This window comes from Balaenoptera musculus, chromosome 11 (assembly GCF_009873245.2).
Source record: "Balaenoptera musculus isolate JJ_BM4_2016_0621 chromosome 11, mBalMus1.pri.v3, whole genome shotgun sequence".
In the NCBI taxonomy this organism is placed as follows: Eukaryota; Metazoa; Chordata; class Mammalia; order Artiodactyla; family Balaenopteridae; genus Balaenoptera; species Balaenoptera musculus.
The window spans coordinates 67,527,703-67,543,409 of NC_045795.1; the positions used below are offsets into that span (position 1 = coordinate 67,527,703).

The 15,707-nt window shown below is 50.1% G+C and overlaps 1 protein-coding gene across 3 annotated transcripts; it reads left to right on the plus strand.

Annotated features, from left to right (window-relative positions):
* The first annotated feature begins 4,641 nt into the window (after positions 1-4,641).
* On the plus strand, positions 4,642-12,431 carry PPM1M (protein phosphatase, Mg2+/Mn2+ dependent 1M). 3 transcript variants are annotated; one of them, XM_036869935.1, is made up of 10 exons: positions 4,642-7,611; positions 8,301-8,424; positions 8,579-8,833; positions 9,289-9,401; positions 9,770-9,854; positions 9,944-10,062; positions 10,227-10,290; positions 10,517-10,624; positions 10,737-10,885; positions 11,686-12,431. In XM_036869935.1, the coding sequence occupies exons 1-10, from the start codon at positions 7,388-7,390 to the stop codon at positions 11,702-11,704; spliced, it is 1,260 nt and encodes a 419-aa protein (XP_036725830.1). In that variant the 5' UTR covers positions 4,642-7,387; the 3' UTR covers positions 11,705-12,431. The 3 variants fall into 3 exon arrangements, with proteins under 3 accessions (XP_036725830.1, XP_036725829.1, XP_036725828.1); XM_036869934.1 differs by having other exon boundaries at positions 11,355-12,430; XM_036869933.1 differs by having other exon boundaries at positions 11,234-12,122.
* The last annotated feature ends 3,276 nt before the right edge of the window (positions 12,432-15,707 follow it).

Here is a 15,707-nt window from a genome sequence, read left to right on the forward strand (position 1 = left end):
GGGGGCTGGGGTTGCTGAGAGTTGATGATGGATGATGTGGCCTGCCTGGTATCTAGCCCCAGCATGAGCTCCCTGCTCCCTGTCCCTCTACCCCACCCTAACTAGACAGAATTGAGCCCTCCTCTGTGTGCCCCAGACCCTGGGTTTCTGGTCTCCTGAGAGTCCAACTCACACAAAATTGAAAGATTTTCTTGTTCATCTTCCTGTGCACGCCCTGAGGACTGGGCCTGTGTAGTGGGCCTCCACAAGAACACTTCGCAATTCCACAGAACCATAAGAACCTTGACCTCTTGGAAACAGGACTTAACCAAGAAAACAGATTGATGAAAAATAATAAGGTTATGTTCCCTATTAAAATGTCCATCACTGGGTGAACTACATGGCATCCTTAACATCAAGGTCTCCCCTGATACCTGGTTGGCCCCACCCTACATCATTCTCTTTGTTTTTATCACTACCTGATTCATATATTTACTTGCTTATTTGTTTATTGTCTTCCCCCCACCAGTCGTTAAATTTTTGCCCCTGCTCTATCCCCAACACCTAGAACAGTGCCCAGGATTAGTAGGTGCTCAATAATATTTGCCAAATAAAAAAAGTGTCTGAATGAACTATGAGTGTTTGTGTTGCACACTAACTATGACTGGGCACATTTACTTAATCCTCATGACAGCCCTACAGGGTAGGTGTTATTGTCTCCTTACAGATGAAGAATCTGAGGTTTGGAGAGATAAAGTGATTTGATCAGATTCACAAGGTAGTGAGTGTCCCCAAGAACCTTAGTTTCCTTTACTCAAATTGGAACAAAGGATGAGAAATCCTGCTGGGCAGTGGCCCTCATCACCTCCATCACCGTCATCACCGTCTCACACCTGAGTGATGAGGGTTTAACCAGAGAAAGGAACTTCCTGGGAGACTGGGATTGGGGCTCAGTCCTGCGCAGTTTCAGAGCCTAGGATGCAAGCGAGGAGCCTAAGGACCAGTGGAATATCCGAACAGACTCCATCTCTGGCTGAGATCTGGTTTCAGGCAGAAAGATGAGAAAGCTGCACACAGCTCCTCAAATGAGTCTAGGGATGATCAGAGTGTCCAGGAGCAGGTTGGTTGTTCCTTTCTTGCTGATGTTTCTCAACAACGAGTCAGCCATTGAAATTATTAGAACATATTTTTTTTTCAGGTGGATCAAAGATTTAAATTTTTTTTTTAAAAGTGAACTATAAAAATACTGAAGAAACAAAGGGAGAAAATTGTAAAATCTTCGAGTAGAGAAGTCCTTCTGAGTATGTCACCAAACCCAGAAACCATAAGAGAAAAAAACATTTATTTACATTAAAAATAAAAAGTCTATGTGGAAAAACCCACCATCAAAACCAAAACACAGGGCTTCCCTGGTGGCACAGTGGTTGAGAATCTGCCTGCCAATGCAGGGGACACGGGTTTGAGCCCTGGTCTGGGAAGATCCCACATGCCGCGGAGCAACTGGGCCCGTGAGCCACAACTACTGAGCCTGCGCGTCTGGAGCCTGTGCTCTGCAACAAGAGAGGCTGCGACAGTGAGAGGCCCACGCACTGCAATGAAGAGTGGCCCCCGCTTGCCACAACTAGAGAAAGCCCTCGCACAGAAACGAAGACCCAACACAGCCAAAAAATAATAATAATAAATAAATAAATTTTATTAAAAAAAAAAACCAAAACACAAACATAAAACTGTAACTGGCTACAAACAATGTACTTGCAAGTCATTTCAAAATAAAGAGCTGATTTCCCTTATATATAAAGAGCTCTCATAAATCAATAAGAAAAAGACCAATGGCCCAGTAGAAAACTGGGCACAAGATACAAAAAGACCATCTACAGAAAAGGAACTACAAATAATGTCTCTCAAACCTGTGAAAAGTTGGTATCCTTTCCTATTAAGATAAATGGAAATCAGGGACTTCCATGGTGGCACAGTGGTTAAGAATCCACCTGACAATGCAGGGGACATGGGTTCGAGCCCTGGTCCTGGAAGATCCCACATGCCGCAGAGCAACTAAGCCCATGCGCCGCACCTGCTGAGCCTGCGCTCTAGAGCCCACGAGCCACGGCTGCTGGGCCCACATGCCACAGCTGCTGAGGCCCACCCACCTAGAGCCTGTGCGCCTCAACAGGAGAGGCTACTGCAATGAGAAGCCTGCGTGTGGCAACGAAGAGTAGCCCCCGCTCGCCTCAACTAGAGAAAGCCCACGCACAGCAACAAAGACCCAACGCAGCCAAAAATAAATAAATTAAATTAATTAATTAAAAAAAGATAAATGGAAATCAAACTAGACTTGCATATTTTTTACTTATAGGTAAAGATTAAAAATTTTAATAAAAAATTGCAATGGTCAAAGGATGGGGAAATAGACTGATTGGTGCAAACTTCATGTAGGACAATATCTACAAAATTATTACTGTGTATTCCCTCCCCCCCTTTTAAATTGAGGTGAAATTCACATAGCATAAAATTAACCATTTTAAGGTGAACAATTCAGTACATTCACTATGTTGTACAACCACCACCTCTGTCTACTTCCAAAACATTCTTTTTTTTTAATAAATTTATTTATTTAGTTTTGGCTGAATTGGGTCTTTGTTGCTGCATGTGGGCTTTCTCTAGTTGAGGCGAGCGGGGGCTGCTCTTCTTTTTCTATGGATTTACTTATTTTGGATATTTAATATGAATGGAAGCATAAAATATGCAACCTTTTGTGTATGGCTTCTTTTTTAAAATATTTATTTATTTGGCTGCACCAGGTCTTAGTTGCAGCATGCAAACTCTCAGTTGCAGCATCTGGGATCTAGTTCCCTGGCCAGGGATCGAACCTGGGCCCCCTGCATTTGCAGCATGGAGTCTTAGCCACTGGACCACCAGGGGAGTCCTGTATATGGCTTCTTAATATAACGTTTTGGAGGTTCATCTACCTTGTAGCATGTATCAGCATTTCATTCCTTTTTATGGCTGAATAGTATTCCATTGTGTGTATATGCTACAATTTGTTTATCCATTCATCCAGCTGATGGATATTTGGGTTGTTTCTATCTTTTGACTATTATGAATAGTGTTGCTATGAACAATGAATGCCTTTGACACAACAGTTCCATTACTAGGCTGATCCTACCAATATGCCCACACAAAAAATTATAAAGCAAAAAAATGAAAACAATCTAACTGTTCATCATTGGCGGGCTAGCTACATAAAGTCTGCATATTTGCAGAGACTGCTCTGCAGCCCTCACAAGGAACAAGGCAGCTCTTCAAGGACTGATACAAAAAGATAGAGGTATCTTATGTGAAAACTTCAGGTGCAGGATACAGTGTAGAGTATGCTATCATTTGGGTAAAGAAAAGGAGGGGAAGAGGAAAGATTTAACATATATATCTATATAATTTTTATTTATCCATTTATTTAAAGTGAGATATAATTGACATATAACATTGTATTAGTCCAAGGTGTACAACATGATTTGATATATGTATATATTGTGAAATTATTACCACAATAAGTTTAGTTAATAACCATCACCACAGAGTTACAAGTTTTTTTCTTTGTGATGAGAACTTTTAAGATCTATTCTCTTAGCAGCTTTCAAATATACAATGCAGTTTTTTTTTGTTTTGGCTGCATTGGGTCTTTGTTGCTGCACGCGGGCTTTTCTCTGGTTGTGGCGAGCAGGGGCTACTCTTTGTTGCAGTGCGCAGGCTTCTCATTGTAGTGGCTTCTCTTGTGGAGCATGGGCTCAGTAGTTGTGGCTCGTGGGCTCTAGAGCGCAGGCTCAGTAGTTGTGGTGCACGGGCTTAGTTGCTCCGCAGCATGTGGGATCTTCCCGGACCAGGGTTCGAACCCATGTCCCCTGCGTTGGCAGGTGGATTCCTAACCACTGCGCCACCAGGGAAGCCCTACAATACAGTATTGTTAACTATAGTCATCATGCTGTATACAGTACATCTCCAGGACTTATGTATCTTATAACTGGAAGTGTGTACCTTTTGACCCCCTTCATTCATTTTGCCTCCACCTCCCACCACCTCCTGCCCCGCCACCTCTGGCAACCACCAATCTATTCTCTGTATCTATGAGTTTGGGTTTTGTTTTTTGTTTCGTAGATTCCACGTGTAAGAGAGATCAAGCAGTATTTGTCTTTCTCTGTCTGACTTATTTCACTTGGCATAATGCCCTCAAGGTCCATCCACATTGTTGCAAATGGCAGAATTTCTTTTTTTATGGCTGAAAATATAAAATATATAGAATATATATAATAAATTAAATATGTATTCTATATAGTATATAGAATATATAATATATTCTATATAATATATAGATTCTATATAATATAGATTCTATATTTTATATATATATATATAAAAACTTTCTTTACCCATTTATTCATTGATGGACACACAGTTTGTTTCCATGTCTTGGCTATTGTAAATAATGCTGCAGTGAACATGGTGGAGGCAGATATCTTTCTGAGGTAGTGATTTTGTTTTCTTCAGATAAATATCAAGAAGTGGAATTGCTGGATCATATAGTAGTTCTATTTTTAATTTTTTGAGGAACCTCCATACTGTTTTCCATAGTGGCTACACCAATTTACATTCCCAGCAACAATACACAACAGTTCCCTTTTCTCCACATTCTTTTGCCAGCACTTGTTGTTTCTGGTCTTACATGTTTTTGTTTTTTTGCTTGAACTTGCACAGAATACCCCTGACATCTCTGGAAGGATCCACAAGAAACTAGTAATATTGGTTGTCTTCGGAGAGGGGAACTGTTTGAGCCATAGTGAAATGTATTAAATTTTTTGAATTAAATCTAAAATAAATCTTGTTAAGAACAGATATGGGACTCAACAAAAGCTATTTTCATGCTGAATGAAAAAAACATAGCATAAAAGTCTTTTTCCTTTTTCTAAGCTTGCTCCTTCCCCCGCCTCCATCCCTCACATGCTGACTGAGTTAGCTGAGGCAAGGTCTCCGGCCAGGAGGGGGTAGGCTTGGGTTCATTCGAGCAGTTGGGAGAAGGGTGTCAGGATAAGGGTATAACTGGAGAGTGAGGAGTTGCATGGCCTCCAGGGAGGACTCTACCCAGAAATGAAGACAGACCCACCCCAAGGAACCTCACCTACAACTTCAGACACTGGAAACAGAAGAGCCTGGAGGCTTCTGGAGAGAAAAGGCAAACAGAAGCCAATCCAAAGGCCTAGGAATGACAGGGGCACTGGATTTCAGCAGCAGCAACAGCCAAAAAACAATGAACAGAGCAGTCAGAAAGAATTCTGAGCCAAAATATCAATCAAAAGCAAAGGCAGAATACAAGCCCTTTCAGAATTGCAAGGACCCAGAAAATTACCAGGACCCAGTCATCCTTTCTTGGAAAGTTGTTAGAGGATGTGCTTCAGCAAAATGACAGAGTAAACCAAGAGAGTCAGGCTTGGGATCCAGGCAAGAGCAAAGGCTCCCAGGAGCCTAGGGAGCCAGAGGAGCCTTGATAGCACTGGAGGAACACTTAGGTCAGCTTGGAACAGGGAGGATGGGATTGCCATAGGGCTCCACATGGCTCTGAAAACTTAAAATAGTTAAGCTGGGCAACAGACCACCTGTGACACCTGGCTGCCAGGAGCTTCTCTGAATACACCTAGAGGACAGGATCTTCATCCACCCAGGGGAGTCCAAGATGGTGAGTTTGGGGAATAGACTGTGTTTGCATTGTTTCCTCTAGTTTTAGACTTTAACAGCTTCTGAGCCATTGGCTGGTGGGATGAGGAGTTTACCCCACTGATAGAATTGGGTTTGCCCCACTCTGGGTCCCTGGTCCATTTCTGTCCTGATGACAGGTTGTAGCTCAGGTGTCCTTTGGAAAGCTTTCTCTGACTTCTCCCCCTCCCCCTTGCCAGCTGGATCAAGCACCATCCACCAGGACTTCCACCATCACTGCAGGGGAGCTCACTTCCATAAGTACTGTACTCCTGTGCCCAGTGCTTGGGGCCTGACACACATGGTGGGGTCAGTAAATTAGCTCCCAGGCTACCCTGAAACTGAGTCATTTGAGGGAGGGGCTGTTGGGCACAGCTCCCTGCCCCAGGAACCTTCTTCCTTGGGTGGAGGGAACTCCCAATGGGGCAAGGCTGGCCTCCTGGAGGAAGTAAGGCCTAGTGAGCATATGCTGGGCTTGGGTGTGGAGGCGAAGGTAGGGACTCCTCCTGCAGCCCTCCCTAGGCCCTGGGCTGTGGGGCCTCAGGGGCTTTGAGTTGTCAAGCCTGCCTTCCTGGAGGAGGGAAGGGGAAGAGAAATCCCCTCTGGGGGTTCTGAGTCAGCTGCACTGTCATAATGGAAACAGCACAGCCCTGGGTGTCAGGACACTTCCCCTCTGTGGGCCTCAGAGTCCCCCTCGTTATGAGATGGAAATAACAGTCCTGCATAGGGAGTTGGGCTTCAGTGACAGAGGGTGACAAAGCACTCTGTTAACATGCTGCTGACCCCACTGACCCAGTGGTGGTAGGTAACCAGGAGTTAAGAGGCTGCAACATCTTGCCTCCAACCCAGATGAAAGTCTTTCACTTCCCTTAGGCGCAAGTCTGAACTCTGACCAGTTGGAGTCTTTTGGGGACCATGGATTCCTTTTGTCCATCAGTCACTTGCACTCTAGTGAGGCCCCTGCTGTCTGTCTAGAGAGGACATCTTGATTGGAGGGACAGCTGTTTAGGAGACCTGGCCTTGAGGGTGGGAGCTGCTTCTCAGGATAAGGAAGGCCAGGGTGACCACCAAGCCCCATCTGGGAGTGGAGGGTGCCAGGCCGAGTGGGTGAGGCATGGAGGTCTCCTGAGGGAACACTGTGCTCTGAGACTCTTACTCAATGTGTCAGTCTGACACCTCCAAGGACATCTTGTTCCCATCTTGCCCTTGCGTAAGGTCCGGGCCCAGCAAGAAGAGGCCTGAGGCTCTGCCATGGACACTGATCCAGCCCGGAGGCCCACGTGTGCCCTCATCGACCCCTACAGCCTCCCTGGGTGGGGAGGAGGGACTTTTTCCTCGCAAAGACTCGTGCCCCTTACGTGTGGGTGAACGTCAGCCTGCTCAGGTTCCTGTGTAAGCCGGGCCGGCGTCTTTGTCTATCTAGGCCTCAGTGTTCTTGCCTGTAAAGTGGGGTTGATAACAGCGTTGGCTGATTAGGAGGCTTGAGGAGCCGGATGGCACCCAGGCCGCCCACAGAGTCCGGGACGGCGGGAGGTTGGGGTTTGGGGGCGTCACCGCCCAGCCGGCCCCGCCCCGCCCCGGCCCGCTTCCTCCTCCCGGGTCGGGCGGGCGGTGCCGTCGGCCCAGCCTCCTGCCCGGCGCCCCGCGGGCAGTCCCGGGCCGCTGCGCCATGTCCGCCGACTGGTTCCGGCGCCGCTTCCTGCCGGGGGGTCCGCTCCCCGCGCCGCGGCCACCCCGGCCCCGCGCCAGCCCCGTGCCCTACCGGCGGCCCCGCTTCCTGCGCGGCTCGGGCTCCAGCCCCGGCACCGCCGACGCCTCGTGCCGCCCGAACGCCCGGCCAGTGCGCAGCCCGGTGCGGGGCCGCGCGCTGCCCTGGAACGCAGGCTATGCCGAGTGAGTGCCCGGCCCCGAGCGGCCCCCCCTGCCCTCGACACTCCCCGCTCCCTGCGACTCTCAATCCTGAGGCCCCGACCCCTACCCTGTGATCCTGCCTGGGGTCCCGTGCTGACCGAGAAAACAGGCCAAGCTGAGTGAGGGATCCCACCTCCCCAACCTTATGGATAACGCTCTCTTGTCGGTACTTCCGCACTCTTGACAACCTCCCCTATTCCACCTCAGGTCGGGAAAGACCTGCCCCCCCTGGGGCTTTCAAAAGAGGTAGGGACACTGGGTAGAATTCCAGCGTTCTGGGCTTTGGAGACTCCTCCCATCCCTCACACACATACACACACACATCTCACCCTGGGTTATGGCCTGTGCAGCACTGGACGGGGATTCTGGCTGAGATGGGACAGGGGATAGGCAAGGAAGCCCCACACCTCCGCAGGCCGACTTGCCCTTACCTCCCGGCCCAGGTCAGCAGGTAAGCTCCAGATGGGCTGGGCCCTGAGTTTTGCTTTAGCTGTGAGGTTACTGAACAGTTAGCAAATTTCCAGCATTTGTTTGTCCAGGTGTGTGTCAGGGACAGCATGGGGGCTGTTACTCCAGAGGGAGGGCTCCTCTTTGTGTTCCAAATCTGTTCTTTGCGCCCATGGGAGCATAGCTGTGTCCCTAAAGGGTCACTGATCACTTCCTGGCCTCAGGATCATCAATGCAGAGAAATCTGAATTCAATGAGGATCAGGCGGCCTGTGGGAAGCTGTGCATCCGGAGATTTGAGTTTGGGGTTGAAGAGGACCAGGAATGGCTGACCTTGTGCCCAGAGGAGGTGAGTGCAACTGGGCCTGAGCCCCTTTTACAGGCTGGGGCCAAGATTGGGGCCAGGACTGTAGACTGAGGTTCTTGCCCTAGTGCCCTACATTCAGCCAGGGGACAACTGGGGAGGCCAGGCATGAGCCTGACGCCAAGCCCTTCCTGTGCAGTTCCTGACAGGTCATTACTGGGCACTGTTTGATGGTCACGGTGGTCCAGCTGCAGCTATCCTGGCTGCCAACACCCTGCACTCCTGCCTACGCCGGCAGCTGGAGGCCGTGGTAGAGGGCATGGTGGCCCCTCAGCCCCCCATGCACCTCAGCGGCCACTGCATCCGCCCTAGTGACTCCCAGTTTGTGGAGGAAAAGGGCATTAGGGCAGAAGACTTGGTTGTCGGGGCTCTGGAGAGTGCCTTCCAGGAGTGTGTGAGTGTGACCTTTGGCTGGGAAAGGAGGGAAGGTTTTACCCTTAGGGACCTGAGGGACTCTGGGTTGTGGGGTGTCCCTGCACATGATGGTGATCACCCTGGATCTTTGGATTGGGAGGACAAGATTGGGTTGGTTGGTTTGTTACTAAACAGTTATCATAACCCCACCCATTTGTCCAGCGCCTACTATATGCTAGGTGCTTTTACCTGTATCATCTTCTTGCACACCCTGTTGGTCCTTGGTTTCCCTTCCTCACTGTTTTGAATAGGACTTCCCTACCTCCAAAGGGATATGTCTAGATCTCCTGACCATAGGAATCCTGGAGTCATAGCTAGACTTTGCGCTGGGACTGCCATGCTTGCTGGTGGGGAAGTAAACTGTAGGGTGAGGGTTGGGGACAGTGGTATGCTGGCAGTACAAGCAGCAGCTAAAGTAGCCTTGGTTTGCTCCAGGATGAGGTGATCGGGCGAGAGCTGGAGGCCTCAGGACAGGTGGGTGGCTGCACAGCCCTGGTGGCTGTGACCCTGCAAGGAAAGCTGTATGTGGCCAATGCTGGGGATAGCAGGTGAGTGAGCCCGGAGGGTGGGCAGGGTGGGGTGGGCAGGCAGGCAGCAGAGGCAGTGGGGACAGTGAAAGGGGGCTGGAAGTCGAGAGACAGAATTGGGGAAGATTGGCTGAATTGTGCACTTGGCATGTGTCGAGTGTGAAGGCAGACAGCAGATGCCAGGGAGGGCAAGGACCTCAGGGGCCAGGCCAGATGGCTGAGGCTTTACCCTGCAGGCCTTAAGCAGTCATGGGGGCCTCTGAGCAAGGGATTGGCATGGGCAGAACTGGCCCCTGGTGGTTGGAGAAGGGGCCGGCAGGAGGGAGGCTATGGGTAAGGATGGAGGCTGCCCCCCCAGACTTCTCCTTCTCCTCTAAAACCTCATCCAGGGCCATCTTGGTGCGGAGGGATGAGGTACGGCCCCTGAGCTCTGAGTTCACCCCGGAGACTGAGAGGCAGCGGATCCAGCAGCTGGTAGGTGCCCTTGGCAGAGGGAGGCTGTGGAGCCCCAACTCCTGGGCCACCAGAGGGAGCCTGATCTGAGCATGGCCTCCCTATTCCAGGCCTTTCTCTACCCTGAGCTTCTGGCTGGTGAGTTCACCAGACTGGAGTTCCCTCGGCGACTGAAGGGGGATGACTTGGGGCAGAAGGTTTTGTTCAGGGATCACCACATGAGCGGCTGGTGAGTGAGGTGGGGTTGGGGGACACAGTGGGGAGAGCCCTGGTGTCCAGGCTCAGCTGTGTGGCCTGGAGCAGTCCCCTTCTACCTGGGCAGGGTGGGCCCTGTGTTGGGGGTGGTGAGGTGGTAAGTAGGGCCTGGGTTGATGCTGGGTTTGCTCCTGGTAGGAGCTACAAGTGCGTGGAGCAGTCGGATCTCAAGTACCCACTGATTCATGGACAGGGTAGGCAGGTCAGTGAATGGCGCCTCCAAGAATCTCTCTTAAATTGCCCCCTGTAGAGGTGGGAGCTCCTTTGTCCCTTGTGGGGAGCTTTGGCTGGGTCCTAGGGACTGCTCCGAGGTCAGAGGATGTTTCTCCCTCAGCCCAGGCGCCCAGGGCCACAGTCCACCTCTGTGTGCTTTACTTGTACATTTGCTGGGGCTGTTTGCTGTCACCTCACACCTCCCTTGTCTCCAGGCTCGGTTACTGGGAACACTGGCCGTCTCCCGGGGCCTAGGAGACCATCAGCTCAAAGTCCTGGACACAAATATTCAGCTCAAGCCCTTCTTGCTCTCTGTCCCACAGGTGAGGGGGCAATAGCCTACACCAGCTTCTATCTGCCCAGAAAGGCAGACTATGCAAGGTTGGCAGGAGCTGGGAAGGGAGCCAGTGAGGAAACCTTAGGCTTAACTTGCAGGTGACTGTGCTGGATATGGACCAGCTGGAGCCGCAGGAAGAGGATATAGTTGTCATGGCGACTGATGGGCTCTGGGATGTCCTGTCCAATGAGCAGGTGGCACGGCTGGTGCGGAGCTTCCTCCCTGGCAACCGAGAGGACCCACACAGGTACTATAGCTGCTGGGGATCTGCCTGGGCCTGAGTTGGTGCCAGCAGAAACACCAAGAAGTAGTTATGGTTGAGAAGACAACACTGCAGATGAGTCCGGCTAAGAACAGTTGGCCAGGACTAGAGCTATCTCAAGCTTCCTGGGGGTGACTGTGGGTCCCAAAAATTTCTGGGTCCAGACACCCATGGTCCAACCTGTGGCCTTCCCAGGCTTGTGGCTTGCTTGGCCCCACAGTCAGACTGCATTGCTTGGGTCCTCAGTGTCCAGCACTGTGCAAGTTCTCCCTGAGGGCTGGCCTTGCCTCTTTGCTCTGGCCCCGAAGTACATCTGCAGGATGGTCCCCACAGGTTCTCGGAGCTGGCCCAAATGCTGATACACAGCACACAGGGGAAGGACGACAGTCCCACACAGGAAGGGCAGGTGTCCTACGACGACGTCTCTGTGTTCGTGATTCCCTTGCACAACCAGGGCCAAGGGCGCAGTAGCCACTGAGGATTCAAACATCGCATCCCAGAACCACTTACGGGCCAGGTGCAGTGTGAGCGTCCACCATGGTCAACAGCAGGTCTGCCTGCCCCACCCCCAGACCCAGCCCTGACCCCAACCCATTTCAAGGGGAGCATTTCTACAAGGCAGTCAGAACTGGAAGAACACAGGGAGTCCAGCTCCCCAGGTCCCCCTTTGGCAGGCAGGGAAAGAGTGCTAATGTCAATAATGTCTGGCAGAGTCACTTTACAACTTAGAATCTATGTAAGCCTCCTCAGATAGGATCCTTAACAGCCCACTATATTATTCCCAGATGGGGACAGCTGGACTAAGGGCATTGGCCAAGGATGCCAGGAAGGGCAGACAGCCTGTGTTTGGATCCAGGTCTCTAATGCATGAATGTCAGATTATCTACTCAACAACCCCCAAAGCCCATGCAGAGTGCCTTATGCGAAGCCTCATACCTGCTAAACAGCCATCTTGAAGCAGCCCTTGGAGAGAGACCAGTTCAGGTCCTACCCTGCTCCCCTCCGTGCTGGAGGAGAGGCACAGGCCCAGGGGCTAAAGTTGGGGGAGAACTAAGGGACAAGAAGGAGCCCCCGAGTTGGCTTAGTGAATGCCCAGATTATTGCTGCTGCCTCTAGCCCAGTCTCCTGATTGCTCCTCTCTGGCTCCAGCCCTGCCCTAGGCTGATGCCTCAACAACGCCGTTTTGTTGTTCCCCATCACCTTCCTATTAAATGTTTGTATGCAGAAGAACCCTTGCGAATCGTGAATTGCTGTATAGCTTGATGTTACAGTATACCTTTTGCTTTTTCTTGTTCCCTTCTAAAAAAATCACTCTTAGCCTTAGCTCCACCTTACAAGTTTGCCTATAGTCAGCATTGTGTTTTCTCTGTGGCCTCCCCAGTTCGCAGCTTGGGGTGAGCCCCAGTGAGAGAACTGCTGCCCAGGGAACAGAAAGGGGGTCTCCACCACCATCTGTGGGTTCTGGGCTTGAGGTATCAGAAGGGATGCCTTGTTTTTTACGGCAAATTATAGTGATTTTAGTATAAAGTTTATAGTAAATTTATAATAAAGCTAGATTTACCGACTGGAGACAACAAGTCAGTTGGGGCTCCAGAGCTTGCTGTTTTGATGAGTAGCTTAGTTCTTCATGTTCCTCACAAGACTGATTTTATCATGCAGCACTTGCCAAGGCTCAAATGCTCAGTAAGTGTTTGTTGAATTATTTGTTGAATTTCATGACCTCAGCCTTTCCTAACTCTTCCCTGATCTACTCCAACTTTAGTCTACAATTGAGATTAATTCTTACCAGGCAACTCACAGCCCTAAACTGCAGCCAGAAAGGACAAGGGCCAGTAGGCCACAAAACTGATGGTTAAACTTGTTTAACACAATGGGCAGGCTCTCAGACCTCCTTTCCTGCCCCTTAACTCATTTTAGACTCTACTTCCTGCATGTTCTCTAGGGAAGAGATAGGAAAAACTACGAAACTACTCATTTTTTACCTAGTCATATTCCATAGCCCAGCACTTCTGGGCCTACATCTGTCTGCAGCTGGGTCCTGAGAAAATGTGGTTGGCCCCAGAAGCTCTGGGCAGCCTCTCCAGGACTCTAATTAGGCAGCTGGCAAGAAGAAGAGTGTGCCCTACCAGCCTGCAGTTTTACTACTTCCCCTCTTTCCCTCAGCAGTCCCCACCCCACCACTCACCTTCTTTCCCCCCGCCCAGCAAAGCGTAGGCAGTATCCTGTGCCTGCCAACCAATCACCCACATCAACTACTGAGCCTGCTTGCCCCAAGTCTGCTTTGCTTTGCTTCTGACCCGGCCCACTGCCTGGTCTTGCTCCTCACACCACTAGGCTGAAGCCCAGGGAGTGGGCAACAGTGGGTCTCTCAACTGCGAACAAGCCAAACTGACAGGAGTGACCGCTGCAGGGGCAGCCACTGACTTACATGTTCATGTCTCTCAGCAGAGCCAAACGCTGCAGTAGCCCTCCCACCAGGCCGTGAGGGGGGACTCTTCCTGCTTGAGCAGTCATGTTGAGAGCCTATGCAGGGCCTACCTCTCACAAGCCGGGACGCTCCCTCTGCTGCCCTCCAGAGTCCTTGGCCAACCTCTAATGACCATGCACAAAGTGGCAGGCCCAAGGTGTTGCAGCTGAGGATGCTGAGCTACTAGTGAGTTACCAACTCACCAGCCAGGCAATGGGTTTACAAGCAAGTGGCCAGGCCTTCTGCCAGAACTGGTGCAGGAGCCTCAGAGACACCCCACTATCCTTGCCCCCAACAAACCAGGGCCTAGGAGGATGAACCTTATTCCAGCTAGAGGCTGCCAATCTGATCAAGGGTTGAGGTAACAGTGGGGGATGAAAGGCAGCCTGAGGTACATGCCAGATGCAGTCTTTGAGGATCTCAAGGTTGGCTCAGGCCAGCCTTTTCCTGGTCACTCATTTCTGGCCCTATGGCTGCTTATTAGAACCTGGAGTTGAGGATACCCAGGCTGCTATGCATTGAGAGCTGGATCTAGGGGTTCCTTCCACCAGCGCACAGGCCTTAGTCACCAGGGGCAGTCCCAGGGAGCCCAACAACCCTTCCACACAGCATTACAGTGAGTCCCAGTGTGAGCCAGGAGGACTAACAGGAGACAGCCCACCCCCTCCCTCCAACTCTAGGAACCAGGCAAACAATGCTATGAAAACTCAATGGAAGAGGCTGCAGCCATAAAATTCTGTTTAAGACAGATAACATGGAAAAAACGTTTATATGTTAAGTACAAAAAGGACATAAAATTGTATATACAGTAGAATAACAACTATGTAAACACACCAAAAATCTATGCACAGAAATGTCTAGAGGAACACTAAACACCAAAAGATTAGCAGTGGTAACATTTGGGTGGCAAACTGATTCTTTTTAAAATTCCCAGATTTTTCTTAATAAGCATTAATTATGATTGCAACGGTTTTCTTAAAAAAAAAAAATACCCCACTGGCTGGTGGTTGAGCAGTGCAATGTCACTGTCACATATAAATCAGAGGCTTTGGCCCTGACTCCTGAGAGCGTGGTGTACCCCCCACCCCCAGGAGAGCTTAAGCACCTCTGGCTCCTACTGAGCGTGTCCTTGCAGCCCTGGTGCTCCTCAGCCTCGCTCACCCACAGACTCTTTTCTCTTCTCCCTTAATTCTGCTTTTCCCACTACCACACCATATTCGGTCACTTCCAGCTGCATCTTTCCCTCTCCTTCCCAACTCAGGAGCCAGCTCTGCAGCCACAGGTCCCCATAAATAGAAGCAGTGCAGTGCATATTTTCAAAGGACATGGTGCCTCAGCTTTGGACACACAGGAACTCAATACAAATCATTTTCCTGCTGATAGACAAGTCATGCGTGGTGGCTCCTCTGGGTACAGATATGTTAATTATGCAGGCTTTCTTATTAACCTATAGTTTCCAGATTACTTTCTCTGAACATTTATTCCTACCATGAATTTTCTACCCTGGAAAGCCAGGGTGGGGCAGTAACAGCTCAGATCACTTGGTTTCTAAAAGTCCCTCCACTCTGAGAAGGCATAGCTATACGGTGTGTGGTACCTCAGAAGCTGCAGATTCCAGCCTATGTCTGGGAAAGACGTATGCCCTTGCTTTTAAGGTTAAGGAACAAGCCAAAATAATTGCTAAAAAAGCAAACAAAACAGTAATTGCTAGTCAATTCACAGCCTATTCCTGCTGCTGACAGAGGCAGTATGGCTTGCTTTCCCCACTAGCTCTAGGTTACTCTTGGGCAAGTCAAACATAACCTTGTTGAGCCTGTTTCTGGATCTGCAGGGAATGTGTTACTTGCTTAGATGTTTGGGAACTTAGTGAAATAATATGCCACTTGTCCTGCTCTAAGAAGGCCATGCAGGGGAAAAGGCAATGAGCTACATGCAGCTCACCTCAACCCCGATGAGGAATCCTCCCTCTCCCAGGAGAAGGCAAGGAAAAGAAGTTAAGAAAGCAGGCATACCAGGTAAACAGGAGTGACCTATAATTGGCAAAGAAGCCTCAGACAAGCTGAAAATGCTCTGGTTCCAGCATCCTGTCCCCAAATGCTGGGAGCCAGACACAAAAGGCATGCAAAAGTGACTGTCACACACATACAGGCGCAGACAGAGCATCACTGGGCAAAAAGGGGGCTAATACTGCAGAGAAAGCCCCAAAGTGCGGCTTGAGGAACAAAAGGGAGTCATTCCAAGACCCTCACTTAGCTGCCATGGGGACAGCAAACACTCAAAAGCTTTGCTTTTGTTCAGTCTCCCAAAGGGAAAAAGGTAATAGGGAAGACTAACACTTGT

What these genes read in the sequence shown, in the direction of transcription:
- PPM1M (XM_036869933.1), top strand. Translation starts at nt 7,388, where the DNA reads ATGTCCGCCGACTGGTTCCGGCGCCGCTTCCTGCCGGGGGGTCCGCTC. An exon ending in GATCACCACATGAGCGGCTG is followed by an intron (nt 10,063 to 10,226) that starts GTGAGTGAGGTG and finishes TGCTCCTGGTAG; the next exon opens with GAGCTACAAGTGCGTGGAGC. An exon ending in TCTTGCTCTCTGTCCCACAG is followed by an intron (nt 10,625 to 10,736) that starts GTGAGGGGGCAA and finishes CTTAACTTGCAG; the next exon opens with GTGACTGTGCTGGATATGGA.